This window comes from Somniosus microcephalus, chromosome 2 (genome assembly GCF_052327205.1).
Source record: "Somniosus microcephalus isolate GS21.2 chromosome 2, FLI_Smic_1.0, whole genome shotgun sequence".
Taxonomy (NCBI): Eukaryota; Metazoa; Chordata; class Chondrichthyes; order Squaliformes; family Somniosidae; genus Somniosus; species Somniosus microcephalus.
The window spans coordinates 319671405-319688827 of NC_140988.1; the positions used below are offsets into that span (position 1 = coordinate 319671405).

Below are 17423 nucleotides of genomic sequence, written 5' to 3' on the forward strand. Positions count from 1 at the left end.
TAATGAGCGGTAGGATTGGTCAACCGTTAATGAGCGGATTTTGTCCTTTTTTTGAACGTTTTTTGTATAGTGTCCGAACAATTTTTGTCTGACCAAAAAGTAAATATGCCTATGAGACTCCCCTAATGATAAGCTTTTTTTTGATATAACATGTGTGTAGGTACGTGATATGCCTATCAATTAGTCCAATAAAAGGCGACGAGTTAAGAACGTAACTGAAGGTTTTTATTGGCTAAATAACAGAGCCCACCCTCGTGGGTGATCCGATCCAACAGGGAGGAATACTAGCCAGTCAGCTACCTTTATACCTGGGCAGGTAATGGGCGGAGTCGGAGGTGGTCAGCCCAGGTATAACAGTGCGACAAGAGGCGACCTCGTGTAGTGATGTGACAGTGAGAACAGTGAGAACAATATACAGTGATAACTATAACAGTGGTTTACCACATTCACCCCTTGTTTAGATTAGAGTCCGGCGGGGTGAAGTGTATTACCAGCTCTGGTATGTCAGTCTGTCCGGAGGCTTCGTTAGCCTCTCCGATCGTCGCAGCGGCGGTGTTACATTATCCGGTGTTAAAGCTGGTGTCTGCGTAGTCGGCAAAGGCTCGTGGGGTTCCGGCATGCCGTCTACCTCGGCTGGACTCGGGGGGTTGGGAGGGGGGGGTGAGGGTGCGAGGTCTCGTAAGGAGACAGTGTCCTCCCGTCCGTCTGGGTAAGCCACATAGGCGTACTGGGGGTTGGCGTGCAGGAGGTTCACCTTCTCGACCAGGGGGTCCGTTTTATGGGCCCTCACGTGCTTTCGCAGCAAGACGGGTCCCGGAGAGGTCAGCCAGGTTGGTAGGGTGGTTCCCGTAGTCGACTTCCTGGGGAAGACAAACATTCGAGCATGGGGGGTGGTGTTAATGGCAGTGCAAAGTAGTGACCGGATGGAGTGCAGCGCAATCGGGAGGACCTCTTGCCAGCGGGAGGTTGGGAGGCCCTTAGACTTTAAGGCTAAGAGGGTGGCCTTCCATACCGTCGCGTTCTCTCTTTCCACCTGGCCGTTCCCTCGGGGGTTGTAGCTGGTGGTCCTGCTTGCTGCAATACCCCTCTCCAATAGGAACTGACGGAGTTCCTCGCTCATGAAGGAGGCGCCCCGGTCACTATGTATATAGTTCGGGAACCCGAACAAGGCGAAGAGTTTGTTCAGGCATTTAATGACCGTGTTACTGGTCATGTCTGGGCAGGGGAAGGCAAAGGGGAAACGGGAGTACTCATCAACGATGTTGAGGAAGTACACATTACGGTCGGATGATGGTAGGGGCCCCTTGAAGTCGATGCTCAGACGCTCGAAGGGGCGGGTGGCCTTGATCAGGCTTGCTCTGTCCGGCTTATAGAAGTGCGGTTTGCACTCAGCACAGATCTGGCAGTTCCTGGTCATGGTCCTGACCTCCTCGATGGAGTATGGCAGGTTGCGGGCCTTAATGAAATGGTAGAGTCTGGTGACTCCGGGGTGGCAGAGGTCATTGTGGAGGGTCTGAAGTCTATCACTTTGCGCGCTGGCGCATGTAATGCGTGAAAGAGCATCTGGGGGGTCGTTCAGTTTACCGGGCCGGCACAAGATCTCATAATCATAGGTGGAAAGCTCGATTCTCCACCTCAAGATTTTGTCGTTCTTGATCTTGCCCCTCAGCTTGTTATTAAACATGAAGGCAACCGAGCGTTGGTCGGTGAGGAGGGTAAATCGTTTGCCTGCCAAGTAGTGCCTCCAGCGCCGTACTGCCTCCACAATTGCCTGGGCTTCCTTCTCGACCGACGAGTGTCGGGTCTCGGGGCCCTGTAGGGTCCTTGAGAAGAAGGCTACCGGCCTACCCTCCTGGTTAAGGGTAGCGGCTAGGGCGAAGTCGGATGCATCGCTCTCCACTTGGAAGGGGATTGACTCATCCACTGCGTGCATTGTGGCCTTGGCTATGTCTCCCTTAATGAGGGAGAAGGCCGCGCACGCCTCTTCCGTGAGGGGGAAGGATGTGGTTTTCAGGAGGGGTCTGGCTTTGTCCGCATAATTGGGTACCCATTGGGCATAGTAGGCGAAAAGCCCCAGGGTTCTCCTAAGTGCTTTTGGACAGTGGGGGAGGGGTAGCTCCATGAGGGGGCGCATTCTTTCGGGGTCGGGGCCGATGACTCCGTTCTCTACTACACAGCCAAGGATGGCAAGGCGCGCTGTGTTAAACACGCATTTCTCCTTATTGTAGGTGAGGTTCAGCCGTTGGGCCGTACGGAGGAATTTCTCCAGATTCACGTCATGGTCCTGCCGGTTGCGGCCGCAGATGGTGACGTTATCGAGATAGGGGAAAGTGGCCTGTAGTCCGTTCTGGTCAACCATCCGGTCCATCTCCCGTTGGAAAACCGAGACCCCGTTGGTGACACCAAAGGGGACCCTAAGGAATTGGTAGAGGCGGCCATTCGCCTCGAAGGCGGTGTACTGGCTGTCCTCCGGGCTGATGGGGAGTTGGTGGTAGGCCGACTTGAGGTCGATGGTCGAGAATACGCGGTATTGTGCAATCTCATTGACCATGTCCGATATGCGGGGGAGGGGGTATGTGTCCAGCTGGGTGTATCTGTTTATGGTCTGGCTGTAGTCGATAACCAGGCGATTTTTGTCGCCGGTCTTGACTACCACCACCTGTTGGATCGGATCACCCACGAGGGTGGGCTCTGTTATTTAGCCAATAAAATTGATATGCCTATCAATTAGTCCAATAAAAGGCGACGAGTTAAGAACGTAACTGAAGGTTTTTATTGGCTAAATAACAGAGCCCACCCTCGTGGGTGATCCGATCCAACAGGGAGGAATACTAGCCAGTCAGCTACCTTTATACCTGGGCAGGTAATGGGCGGAGTCGGAGGTGGTCAGCCCAGGTATAACAGTGCGACAAGAGGCGACCTCGTGTAGTGATGTGACAGTGAGAACAGTGAGAACAATATACAGTGATAACTATAACAGTGGTTTACCACAGTACGCTCTATAACTTTTGAGTGTATAGCGGACAGACAGACAGACAGACAGACAAACCAACCGCTTTATTTATATATATATATATATATAGATTAGTGAACACCTCTACTAAAACAATTGTCAGGTGAACACATTGAACGTTTGTGGACTGATATCACTAAAATGAATTTCCAGGTTTTTGTTTATGAATCATTGTAGGAGTGGGTAATGCAGGGTGTTCTGAGGCATTTGCTTGATGCTGTACAATGAGCTCTCTGACCTCCCTCTTTGAGCATCTAGAGGAACACAAGAACATGCTTAACAATGTTAGCTGTAACATATTCTTTGAAACATAGCTTCACAAGGCAAGCCATTGGAAAGTGTTAGGCTAAAATTCCACAATGTCTGAGAAAGTGAATGAATAAAGAATATGGAGATAAAGAATGAAAGGCTATGAGCTTGCAGGAAAAAATCAACCTCCTCCCCCACTGTATTACATCCAAGCCCAGAATCTCCACGGTCTTCTCATAAGGAGTCAAGGGTTTCAGCTTTGATGACTTCCCTCCCTTAAGAACATAAGAAATAGGAGCAGGAGTAGGCCATTTGGCCCCTTACTCCTGCTCCGCCATTCAATAAGATCATGGCTGATCTAGTACCGCAACTTCACTTTCTTGTACTATCCCCATATCCCTTAATTCCCTTAATATTTTTGAAAAATCTATCAATCTCTGTCTTGAATATACTCAACGACTGAGCCTCCACAACCCTCTGTGGTACAGAATTCCAAAGATTCACCACCCTCAGTGAAGAAATTTCTCCAGGGAAAAATTGTTTGGCATTTAAAAAAAAATTAATTTGCAAACATATAACAAAGTAGTATAAATTTTGTCAAAGTACATCAGTTCCAGCTGATGTTATTGTGTACTCAGCTTTTTATTCCCGCACCAAAAAAAGTTGCTGAACGTTTTTCAGGAGGGTATCCCTTTAATCTATTTATGGAACCTAGTTTTGACCCGTTAACTGTGTTGCAGCCATTTTGATATAGTAATTTTCAATTCCCAACAGAAAGTTACAAGTAGATTTCAAAAAGTTAGTCTAATCAGCTACTGCAATTATAATATACATATGCATTTAACCTTGCAGAGAATACGGAGCGATAATCACATTGGTGATCTTTTAAATTATAAAAATGCTACTCTTTTATATTTCAGCTCCCAGCAGATAGATGAGCATCCAATGCAAACAGTCCTCAAACAAAAAGCCAAGAATAACACACCTACAGTATTCCTTTACTCTCCTGCCCTTTCCTTTGCATGGGCCCCTGATTTTTTAATTCTGTCATCAAAGGGAAGATAGTTTCATTTCTGCACATTTCTAAAGTTCTACTTTACAACATTTAGTACTATACATTTGTATGTGTGTGCTAGAATTTTTAAGGTAAAACTCAGAATGCAAGGAGTCATTATGAATAGACCAAAAGTAAGAAAATTAAAAGGAATGCTATTCAGATGGCTTCAAAAATACATATTATTATTTCACAATTCGCTGTTAATTATACTGACAGACTTCTGCTTGTACAGAGTGAACAGGATGAGAATCAGATACAGATGGCTGGAGAGGACGTTGAGCTGCCAGAAGAGCTGAGGAAGATGGTAAATGAGGACCAGGAGGAAGAAGAAGTCAAAGAGTCTTTCATTGGACAAATTCAAAACCTCCAGAATATGGATGCAGACCAAATAAAAGAGAAGGCCCAGGCAACATTTAGTGAAATAAAGCAGGCTGCTGAACAGAAGTGCTCCCTAATGTGAGCCAGTGTTGTTTCCTGAGCTTTCAATTCTGGTGATACCTCCAATAAAACCTTGTAATCATGTACCTCACGCAAGATGTATCTGTCCAATGAGCACTCTTGACATGAACAGTGTAGGCTGTTAGTATCATAACCAGAAACACAATTTTTCACAGAACACTACATGAATTATTGATATAAGATATATTTATATATATATATGGGATGTAACAAAAGGTATTTTTCATGCACTGTAAATATGCATGTACTATGCCTTAGAATTTATATAGTGGGAATTAGATTAAATTAGTTTATTCAGTGGGTTAATGCATTTTGTTGGGATGTGTGTTCAAATACATTAATTGCCCATCTCTGATGGCTAAATTTTAAATGACATGAGGATGGGTATTCTCATTCCACTTCATTTGGAAAAATCCTTAACACAACCCTCTTCTTCATTAGTATGAATTAGCATTAATGAACAATCTCGGCAAAATAGTCTGTACAAATAATAGAAATGCTATATTGTTGCAAAAAAAAGGCACTCTAAATCTGAAACTCTGGCACATCTTAGGGTGCTATAGAAAAAGTTTAAAACTGCCATTAATTTGTAATATAGCTGATCATAGAGCTGGGGGCTATAATTGTGGGCAGTTCTCGGCACTGCCATCCTTTACCTTGATAAACGCAATATCCCAAAGGGGAAAAAGACCTCATTACAAGTTTTAACAAGTCCTATAAGAAAATTACACATCATAAAAGTTGTATTCAGAAAGCTTGAGCATGAAAATACAGCCACGTGTTTGGCAAATTTAGAACAAATCATGCTTTCTAATTGCCATGTCATTGTTGGTTTCTTGTTGATGTGATAGATAGAACATGTAACTAAGAAAACTGGAGCAAGTTAGCCAGGCTGGCTCCAATTTGAAACATTTATTTGTTCCAAACAGTGCAGTATTGAACTTGTCCCAGACCTGGATAGGATGATCCCTGGACTCAAATGAAAAGCGACAAAAGCAATGTGCTTGACAGATTAAATAAGGAATAACTTGTAACAGTGAGTTTTGAGGCAATTACACTCAAAGAGCAAGATGCTCACTGGAGAAGCTTTCACACTTAGATAGTGTATGTGATTTCATCCAAAGTAACTGCATTGTTGGTTTTGGAGCCAAAATTGATAGCTGTGTCGATCCAACTATGATTAGATCAACTGGCTACTGCTCATCATTAAAATTTATATATACTGATCACCTACAGTGAAGTTAATATTTAAAATCTACCTTTGTTGTTGTTCTTTTGGAAACATCATGACATACATGCTCCTCCTCCCTAGGTCACTACGGGGTGTTGAAATCAAAACATCTTGCAGTTTCCGACTCTAACTCATTCTTTCACAAGACCTGAACATTATGAAACTCGTTACCCTCAGTTTTTACAATCAAAGCTTGGCAACACCTAATCACTGCTTTCCCGATTTACCGCATTCTTGGCCCTTTAACTTAATTTCTCAATAACAATATAAAAAATAACATACACATCTGTAATCACCAGAAAAATTGCTGCATAAAAATAAAACATTCAATAGACTTGGGGATGGATCATCTCTTCCCCTCTAGGATCCAAGTTCAAATTTGTCCCAAATTGATGAGGTGAAAGTTTCTTCCCTCTTTTGGCTAAATGTATTCCATGATAAATGACCCTGGGTCACCTCAATCTTATTCCTAGTGGACAAAAGCACACAGCACAAAACTATATATAATTCAGCACCGATTGGAGATAACTAAGCGGGCTTTACACCGACATTGGATGCAAAAAGTGGAAAAGTACTCCATTCCCCCGTGCTGGCATCCTTCATATTGAGGTGTTCACCAAAAGCTATGTGGAAAACCCTTAAAAATAACCAAACAACTCAAAACAGCAAATTTAAGGTTCATTTGTGACAACATCTGCACTCAGGTCAATCACAGCCTTCTTACTCTCACCATAATTATTATTCATTTGCAAGTTGTTCTTAATACTTAGAAACCTTTATTGTAAGTAGTCAATTTAGAATTTTAGTGGTCAGGTTGCGAGAGACTCTTGAAAGCAATGAACTAGGTTCTCTCTTTGCCTGTAAAAGTAAAGCTCTGCTTCTCTATTACTGCCTTAAAGTTGATACTGCAGGAAACTCATTAAGCGACTAAGTCCATTGTTATGCTATAGATACTGGTCAAGTTGGTTGGAATTTCAGCCTCTATCTCTTCAACTGTCCTTTCAGTCGCCAACCCGAAATTTCTTCACTTTCTGCTCAGTGTGCACTTCTCCCCTTGTAAAATGTTATGAGGTGTTCTTCTATGTAAGGAGTGTTAGCTGTTATATGTTAAAAATGAAATGTTCAATAATATGAAGCTCATATGATATTTTTACACCAGAGCCACTGATTCCTTATCAAAGTTGGCTCTTGTGCCAATCCTTCTTTCCACCCTTATCCATTCCTATGGTACAGTTAAGAGTGTAAAAAATAGGGATATTGGGCCAGAATTTGTGGTGGGTAATAACAGTGAACTAACAGCGTTTGCTATTATTATCCCTTTGAAACTGACCGCTACTTCAGGATTTAGCGCATGCGCATCCTAACGCGGGAATCCTGAAGTTCAGTCTGTCATTCACTGCTCCGACACTGCGCTGTAGCCTGCGCCCTCCCCCCACCTCATAGCTGGCAATCAGTGAAATCATTGAAACTGGTGAAAACTTGGGCTTTTTTGCGGTAATATCGCTGTTAAATACTCCATTAAATGTTAAGCCTTGTTGGATTAGGTGTAACTGAGTTTTTAACAGTGTATTGACTGCTAAACAAACTTTATGGTCCTGGGAAACTAATTTTAATTTTTTGGAGTGTCAAATTTCTCCATTATGATAAAAAATTACAATTTTTAATAAACATTTAAAAAATTATATTTTTGAAAGCTTGTTTATGATTATTTTAGGTTCTACCTTATCTCCATGTGAGAGCCCTAGTCTTTGTTTTTCTCTGCAACATTTTTTAAAAGTCGGGATAAAAGCAGGTTCTCATTTCCTGCTTCCCTGTCTGTGAGAACTCTGCAGTGTGATTGGCTGCTTAGATAGCTTGTTGACGTTGCAGCAGATTGCACTAGGGAATCCCCACTATAGAGCACTAAAATCTCTTACGCGTCGAAAAAGGCAAACTTCTCACCTCAGAGACCATGTGAGCAGCTTTCTTCGAGGCCAGCACAATCACCTTTGCTTGGCTGCTGACCGCAAATTACAGGCCATTATGTATTTTATTTCATATAATTTTGAAATAGCTACAGTTAAAAAGGAAGTTGTCTTCTCTTACCCAATTTAAAAAATGAAGGCCGGGAGTTGAGTTGTCTATAGGAGTGGATCAAGTTGATTGATCTAGAAATCAGTCAGGATATGGGGGACTTTGTCCTAGGTGATAACTGAATTGTACATTCTCATGGCACTACATGTCTTCAGATATCAGTAGATACATGGTATCCTGTGCAATAGTTCATACCATTGTCTCTTTAATCATGGATGAATAAAAATACTGAATCCAGAGACTTTTAGACTGATTATCCCAGAGTCTTCAGTTTTGGAACAAAATATGAACTTTGTGGGTGAACTGGAAGCTTGCACAAGCCATAGACAATATCATACCATAAAGCCCTGTGAAAAACTATTTTATACAAAAGTCCTGCTGCTCATCATATATTGTAAGAAATACATTTTAAAGAAGTGTAACTTAAACCTTTACAAACTGATTTCAATTGTGTTGCTTTTAAGTAATTGTGCTAGTTCAGTATTTTGCTGTGTCTGACTGTTTCTGTATATTGAAGCTGTAAATAAAACTGATCTGTAGTTTTTTATCCTGAACACATTGGTCTGTTGTAATATTCTATGCCTGTCAGAAAGAGAGAGATAGAAGATGATGGTGGGCATCGCACATTATCTCCAATGTGCTAAATTGTGCGATTAGGTGGTAATTGTTATTCCTGGGTCTCCTGTTCAATTTAAGGCATGTATAAGGGCACAGGTTTCAAATCATAGGAGATTTAGTCTGCTTATGAAAACAACACCTTGCATTTAGATACCACCTGTCATGAATCTTATCATTCATGGAGAAATGACTCATGAAATAACACTGGGTGGCCAGCTGGTGGTGCCGTCCAAGGAGTATAAAAACTCAGGCGTGGGCCCAGCTTGTTCAGGACGTTTCTGTAACCAGGAACTAGTGATGTAACTAGAATCTCATGGTTGTGAAACAGTTGATTAAAGCCTTGTTTTATACTCAAACCAAGCGCTCAGTAGTCTTTTTACATCAATTTAATCAACCGTTCTGCTCCACGCTCTGCATGGTTTTGGGAACAGATGGCTACGACTCAAACTGTAGAAGGGAACTCGGATGAAGTAATCAATTCCTCATGAAGAAACTACTCAGACCCGCCCGTCTCGACCTGGACCTGAATTCACTTACAGCTACTAAGGTATGGAAACACTGGTATGGTACCTTCAGCAACTTCCTTGAGGAGTGTGGTGAGAATGTTCCTAATAAGTTACGAATGCTTGCCAATTATGTATCCCCTCATGTGTTTGACTATATCAAAGACTGTGTAGACTATGACGCCACTATCCAAATACTACAGCAACTATATGTTAAGGCCCCAAACGAAATTTTTGCTCGGCATCTACTGGCCACAACTCAACAACAACCCGGGGAATCACTTGATGAATTCCTTCAGAAACTTCGCAGGCTCAGCAAGGATTGTGATCTTAAAGCTGTCACAGCTGAGCAGTACCAGGAGGAGTTAATTTGTGATTCCTTTATTAATGGGATTGCATCTCCCTTCATACACCAGCACCTGTTGGAGAATAAAACCCTCAAGTTACAGGCTGCCTATGACCAGGCATGTTCTCTGGACTTAGCAAAGAGGAATGCAGATACCTATCTTTCACCACATGCACGAGCTGCTGCTATCACTTTTAGTGACTCCTTCGATAGGCCTCGGGCAGAAGCCCTCATGGATGATGACTCCAACCTGGCTGATGACAACTCTACCCTAGAAGCCTTCACTGAGGATGACCCTGCCCTAGCGGCATCTTGGCAATCTGGAAGGAAGTGTTTCCTCTATGGAGGTGCATTCCACTATAGGAAATTTTGTCCTGCTCATAACGCAGTCTGCAATCATTGCAGTAAGAGAGGTCACTTTTCTAAGGTATGCCAGTCAAGAGCCTCTGTTAGTAAGAAAGGCCACTTTTCTAAGGTATACCGGTTGAGAGCCCCTGTTAGTTTTTCAGCTACTATCTATAAAACTGCTCCTCCCCCAAGAGCCACTAATAAGGTTACAGCTGCAATCTATAAAACTGCTCCTCCCCCAAGAACCACTACTAAGGTTACAGCTATCAAGGGTAAAACTGCCCCTCCTCCCATCACAGCTGTTTTTCCCCAAATTCTGTCCCATGCAGCCACAAAGGTTTCGGTAAATGGACACATTTTGAGTGCACTAATCGACTCATGCAGCTCTGACAGCTTCATTAGTGAGCGGGCTGTCAGTAAGTTAAAACTGCATATTTACTCCTCGGACAGGGAAATTGCAATGGCTCTGATGATACTGACCACCAACTCTTCTGACTTTTGTCTTGTCGACCTTATTCTCAATGGCCGCACTTATTTCTCCACCCAGCTCAGGGTGCTCAAAAACCTATGCAGTGATGTGCTCCTGGGACAGGATTTCAAGAAACAACACAAAAGACTCACTTTCAAGTTTGGAGGGTCAAAGCCAGAGCTTACTATTTCCAAAGTACCGTTTTGTGCACTTTCAGCGGCTTCGCTCAACGAGCCCTCCTTGTTTCCCAATCTTTCCCCCCGATGTAAGCCCTTAGTCACTAAATCACAACGTTTCAGCCAAGATGATCGATCCTTTATCGAGGCAGAAATCTCTCGCCTTCTAGTTAATGGTATCATTGAGCCATGTTCATCTTCCTGGCAGGCTCAAGTCGTCGTTGTTAAAAATCCTCTGAAGCAACACAAGAAACGTCTTTGCATCGATTACTCGCAAACTATTAACCAGTATACCGACCTGGATGCATACCCACTACCACGCATCGATGACATGGTCAATAACCTTGCCAACTACAAGGTATTTTCAACTTTTGATTTAAAGAGCGCATACTATCAAGTACCGTTAAAGGACTCTGACAAAATGTATACGGCCTTTGAGGCCAATGGTCGGCTTTATCAGTTTTGTTGCCTTCTGTTGTGTATGTACCTTTAAGAGAATAACTGGTCTCAGACTGCAGTACCGGCAGTGACCATCCCTGTATAAAAGGCGCTAGTGAGCCTCTGTTTTTTTAGTTTCACTATTGACTTCCACCAGTAAAGACGTGTTTTGTTTAACTCCTGCTGTCCGTGTCTCAATCATTCATGGACATAATACTGGCGACGAGCAGATACGAACCTACCTGCAGTCTGCACCACCTCCTGGGATCCATTTCTACAGCGAAGTGAGCAGAGGTCGAGGCCAGAAAGAAAAGAAAGTAAGAGGCAGTAGAAACGGGCGTCGACCGTGGGCATCCGCCCTGTGTTGCAGAGTTGAAGATTGCTGGAGAAGCTGTCGGATGCGGGGCCTGGTTCCTGTCGACGGTGCTTCAGCTAATCGGGCTGGTGGCAGGTACTGCACTGATCCTTCCTGGGCTGCGGCGGTCACGAACTCGAGCGGGTGGTTTGCAACGGGGCCGAGCAGCGTTGTCGGGAAGAGAGAGGGTGGCGCACACAGGGCGCGGCCGGTGCTACGAAGCCGGGCTGCGTATAGACCCGCGAAGAGGGAGGCAAGAGTCCCACAGGGTTGTTCCACGACGGGAAAATAATTTAAAAAAATATATTAAACGCACAAGAAACCGTGGAAAGCAGCGCTAACAACAGCGGGGAAGAAGGCAAAGCGCGGGAGGCGCCATCTTAATCAGCGGGAAAGAAGGCAAAGCACGGGAGGCGCCATTTTGTTAAATCGGGGAAGAAGGCAAAGCGCGGGAGGTGCCATTTTAGATTTGCAAGATGCCAAAGACTGGCTGTATCACTGCTTTTGATAATACAATAGAAGACTGGACCACGTATGTGGAAAGAGTCGAGGTATATTTCGAGGCAAATGAAATAGCGGAGGGGATTTCAAGGTGACGGTGAACCCAGTCCTTCACACAGTACAATATCCTCTTCCAAGGATAGAAGACATCTTCGCCTCACTGTCTGGAGGGAAGCGTTTTACAAAAATTGACCTAGCACAAGCATATTTGCAGATGGAGGTTGAAGAGTCCTCTAGGAAGTATCTCACGATAAACACTCACAAAGGTCTTTACCAGTATCATCGATTGGTATTCGGAGTAGCATCGGCTCCGGCGATATGGCAAAGAGCGATGGAACAAGTCCTGCAAGGGATTCTGGGGACTCAGTGTTACTTGGACGACATCCTTGTGACAGGTGAAGATGACAGTGAACACCTTAACAACCTAGAACAGGTGCTCACTAGACTACGGGAACATGGGCTGCGAGCCAACCGCCCCAAGTGCGAATTTTTTAAGAAACAGATATCGTATTGTGGCCACGTGATTGATGAAAAGGGGTTACATAAGTCCCCTGACAAAATTGAAGCGGTTGTTAAGGCCCCAGCGCCTGAAAATGTGTCGCAACTGAGGTCATTCCTCGGATTGGTGAATTACTATCATAAGTTTTTGCCGAATTTGTCGACAATTCTGCACCCACTGAACGCCCTGCTACGAACGGGGGTAGCATGGAAATGGAGTGATGATTGTAAGCGTGCTTTTCAGAAGAGTACGGACTTAATCACTTCAAGGGAAGTATTGGTTCACTACAACCCAGCACTGCCGATCAGACTGGCGTGTGATGCGTCTCCCTACAGCATTGGGGCGGTACTGTCACATAAATTCCTTGATGGTTTAGAGGCCGATAGCTTTTGCGTCACGCTCGTTAACTTCTGCCACGCGTAACTACGCCCAGATTGACAGAGAGGCCCTCAGCCTAGCGTGCGGGGTGAAGAAGTTCAATCACTACCTGCACGGTCAAAAATTTACTCTACTAACCAATCATCAACCTCTTGTCTCCATTTTCAACCCTCAGAAGGGCGTACCGATAATGACAGCACAACGGCTGCAGAGATGGTCCCTTTTCCTAGGGGCACACCAATATGACATCGAGTACAAAGGAACTAAACAGCATGGAAATGCTGATGGATTGTCACGCCTACCGTTGCCGACGGTGGAAGAAGAAGACCTTGCAGTGGATCCAATGGAGTTATTCCACTCGACCATAGTCGAATGTCTCCCTGTGACGAATGCAAACATTGAAAAGGAAACACGGAATGACCCGACACTATCACGGGTCTATGATTTAATGGTGAAGGGATGGCCAGCACATGGCGAACCACTGCTGCCAGCATTCTCGCCGAGAAGAGAACAGCTGTCAGTGTGCAGAGGAACCTTGATGTGTGGATCCAGAGTAGTAATTCCACTTAAGTTGATGGATAGAGTGCTCAATGAGCTTCATGAGGGTCATCTGGGTGGGGTAAAAATGAAGAACTTAGCCAGAGCGTTTGTGTGGTGGCCGGGAATTGATAGAGAAATCGAAGAGATGACCAAGAGCTGTGCAGGATGCCAGAAGGTCCAAAATGCCCCACCACAAGCTCCTCTGCATCCATGGGAGTGGCCCTCATCTCCATGGCAAAGGGTGCACATTGATTTTGCTGGTCCCTTCATGGACTCGATGTTTTTAATTGCGGTGGATGCACATTCAAAGTGGCCAGAGGTAATAAAAATGTCCTCAACCACCACGGAAAAAACTATCACAGTTTTACGAACCATATTCGCCAGGAATGGGCTGCCTGAACAGATTTGCTCTGACAATGGACCACAGTTTGTGTCTGAAGAGTTCCGGAGGTTCTTAAAGAACAATGGTGTTAAGCATTACACATCTGCCCCATATCATCCAGCCACTAATGGATTGGCCGAGAGGTTTGTCCAAACATTCAAGAAGGCTATCAAGGCAATGTGTAATGAAGATATACCCCTACAACACAAGGTGGACAACTTTTTGTTTGCCTACCGGAATGCGACACATGCGGTTACCAACCAAACTCCAGCCATGATGTTCTTCAATCGAAGACTACGATGCCGCTTGGATTTGGTTAAGCCAAACGTCCGAAGAGATGTGGAGAACAGGCAGTTTCAGAATATGAATGAAAGGCCGACCAGGAGTTTTAAGATAGGTCAACCAGTTTTGGCCCGGGACTACCGCACTGAGAAATGGCAGCCAGGAACGATTTGTACACGACAAGGACCTCTCATGTATACCGTGGACGTTGGGGAGAGCATTGTAAGACGCCATGCTGACCAGATTCTAGAGTCACTGGAAAACGTCAACTCCACACCACGATCTGATACACCTGGTAATGAAATCGACGTTCCAATTGCAGTTACCGCAGAACCGGTAATATTGGAAGCAGATGAACCAAACAACGACATTGATCCTGACTCAACATTGCCAGAAGAACCTGATACCCCAAAGAAGCGTTATCCATACAGAATCAGGAAGCCTCCTCAAAGACTGAACTTATAATTGCTTAAACTTAACCAATGTATCTTGCAACAGTAATTGTGATTGTAATTAGTTATCATTTAGTTGTTAAATGAATGTTATGTACTGTTTATCTAAAAGGGGCGGAATTGTTGTGTATGTACCTTTAAGAGAATAACTGGTCTCAGACTGCAGTACCGGCAGTGACCATCCCTGTATAAAAGGCGCTAGTGAGCCTCTTTTTTTAGTTTCACTATTGACTTCCACCAGTAAAGACGTGTTTTGTTTAACTCCTGCTGTCCGTGTCTCAATCATTCACGGACATAATACCTTCCATTTGGGGTCACCAATGGGGTGGCCACCTTTCAACGGGCAATGGATAGCCTAGTCAAACAGGAGAACTTAATGGACACTTTTCCATATCTGGATAATATCACCATTGCTGGTCATGACCAGAAGGAGTATGATACCAACCTCCAGAATTTTTTTTGATGTTCTCCGTCGTCGCAACTTAATCTTAAATGAGTCCAAATCTGTGAAATCAGTACCATCAGTCAACATCCTTGGCTACTGGGTGGGCAACGGTGTCATCAAACCGGATCCGGAGTGACTTCGTCCACTTCAGGAGCTCCCTCCCCCTACGAATCTCGGCTCTCTTCGTCGGGCACTCGACATGTTCGCCTATTATGCGAAGTGGATACCCCACTTCTCCGACAAGATCCAGCCCCTGTTTCACACAAAGTCATTTCTGTTGGAGGCAACGGCTATTTCAGCTTTCAACTTCCTCAAGCGACAACTGGAAAAAGCCACGCTTCGTTCCATCGATGAAAATCTTCCTTTCGTGGTTGAGTGCGATGCATCGGAGGTGGCGATCTCGGCTACCTTGAATCAAGGTGGTCGACCCGTTGCACTTCTGTCCAGAACTTTGCAGGGTAGCGAGCTCCATTATCCTCCTGTCGAGAAGGAGGCTATGGCTATCATCGAAGCTGTACGTAAATGGAGTCATTTTCTCGCTTGTCGCCATTTCACGCAACTGATCAGCGCTCCATGGCCTTTATGCTGGATAACTGGAAACGCACTAAGATCAAGAATAACAAAATACAACTCTGGAGGATGGAATTGGCCATCTTTGGCTACACCATACATTATCGACCCGGCAAAGAGAATGTGGCCCTGGACATCCTCACGCGTGCATTCTGCTCTTCTATGTCAACTTCGACTCTTGCAGATCTTCATACTGACATATGCCATCCTGCCGTTACCCGTATGTTGCACTTTCTGCGATCTAAAAATCTCCCATTTTCTACGGAAGATGTGAAAAGAACTTGCTCCACCTGTAGGATCTGTACAGAATTAAAACCGCAATTCTTCCGTCCATAGGATGGCTCACTCGTACACGCTATGCAACCTATGCAGCGACTCAGCATTGACTTTAAAGGGCCATTGCCTTCCTCAACGCGAAACACCTACTTACTTACTATGATGGACGAATATTCACGCTTTCCCTTTGCTTTCCCCTGTCCCAATATGCTTACTTCCACAGTGATCAAATGCCTCGATCAAGTCTTTTCCCTTTGGGTACGGCCAATTTCATCCACTCTGATCGGGGTCCCTCCTTCATGTCAAGCGAACTCAAAAGTTATCTTTTTCAAATCACCACGAGTAAAACGACACCGTATCATCCCATCGGTAATGGACAGGTTGAGAGATACAATGCTATCATTTGGAATGCTGTTCGTCTTGCACTGAGGTCACGCAGCCTACCAGACCAGCAGTTGGAAACTATGCTCCCTGACACGTTGCATTCCATCAGGTCTCTTCTTTCCACGTCCACCAATGTCACTCCTCACGAGCGATTCTTCAAGTTCCAGCGTCGCTCCACTCATGGGTCGTCCCTACCACCATGGTTGGCAGCTCTCAGCCCCGTGCTGCTCCGAAGATTCATCTGATCTTCCAAAAACGATCCCCACATCGACGAGGTGGAACTAACAGATGTTAATCCCACATACGCGCACGTGCAGTACCCTGATGGCCAGGAGTCCACCGTTTCACTCCGAGATCTGACTCCCTGTCCAACCGGTCCCATGGACCCGACGGATAGAGGGACCCATAGTAATGAGGCTGACACTCTGCGCTCCTTTGAGGATGACGCCCTACCTGGGACATCAAGGGATCTGCCGGCTATTCCACCGGATCAACTTGGGGAGCCGAGCGCTCCCCACAGGATGGCCACCAGAAGCCAGGACGCCAGTCAATCCCCAGCTACCAAGCAAGATGAAGCCAGCTCTGCGCCTGTGGGGATCCGCACCCGGAGTCACGATCCCCCCAGTCTCCCTCAGGTCGATCAAGGCAACACGGGCCCCGTCGATCTACCAGTATGGACCAAGCGACCCAGGGACCAAGACACGGTCCGAGGAGATGTGCCTTCCAGCCACAAACAAAAATCTAAAAGATTGCGGCTATTCATGGTCCGCCTAATCCGCTAGAAGAAAGTCGTCGGACTTCCAAATCTTTCAGGTGGGAAGAATGTCATGAATCTTATCATTCGTGGAGAAATGACTCATGAAATAACACTGGGCGGCCAGCTGGTGGCGCCGTCCAAGGAGTATAAAAACTCGGGCGTGGGCCCAGCTTGTTCAGGACGTTTCTGTAACCAGGAACTAGTGATGTAACTAGAATCTCATGGTTGTGAAACAGTTGATTAAAGCCTTGTTTTATACTCAAACCAAGTGCTCAGTAGTCTTTTTACATCAATTTAATCAACTGTTCTGCTCCACGCTCTGCATGGTTTTGGGAACAGACGGCTATGACTCAAACTGTAGAAGGGAACTCGGACGAAGTAATCAATTCCTCATGAAGAAACTACTCAGTAGTCTTTTTATATCACCGCCTTTAATGTAGCAAAATGTCCCAAGTCACTTCACAGGAGTGTTATCAAACAAACTTTGACACCGAGTCACAAAAGGAGATATTAGGACAAGTGAACAAAAGTTTGGTCAAAGAGGTAGGTTTTAAGGAGCGTCTTAAAGGAGGAGAAAGAGGCAGAGAGGTTTAGGGAGGAAATTCCAGAGCTTTAGACCTAG

General features: G+C 44.9%; 1 protein-coding gene across 1 annotated transcript in view; it reads left to right on the forward strand.

Moving 5' to 3' along the window:
• cplx4a (complexin 4a) overlaps positions 1-7653 on the forward strand; it is a 62344-nt gene extending 54691 nt beyond the window's left edge. The window contains exon 3 of the mRNA XM_085974236.1: positions 4552-7653. Within this exon, the coding sequence (XP_085830362.1) occupies positions 4552-4779 (228 nt within the window). The 3' untranslated portion in view covers positions 4780-7653. The remainder of the gene's footprint in view (positions 1-4551) is intronic.
• Positions 7654-17423: the final 9770 nt, after the last annotated feature.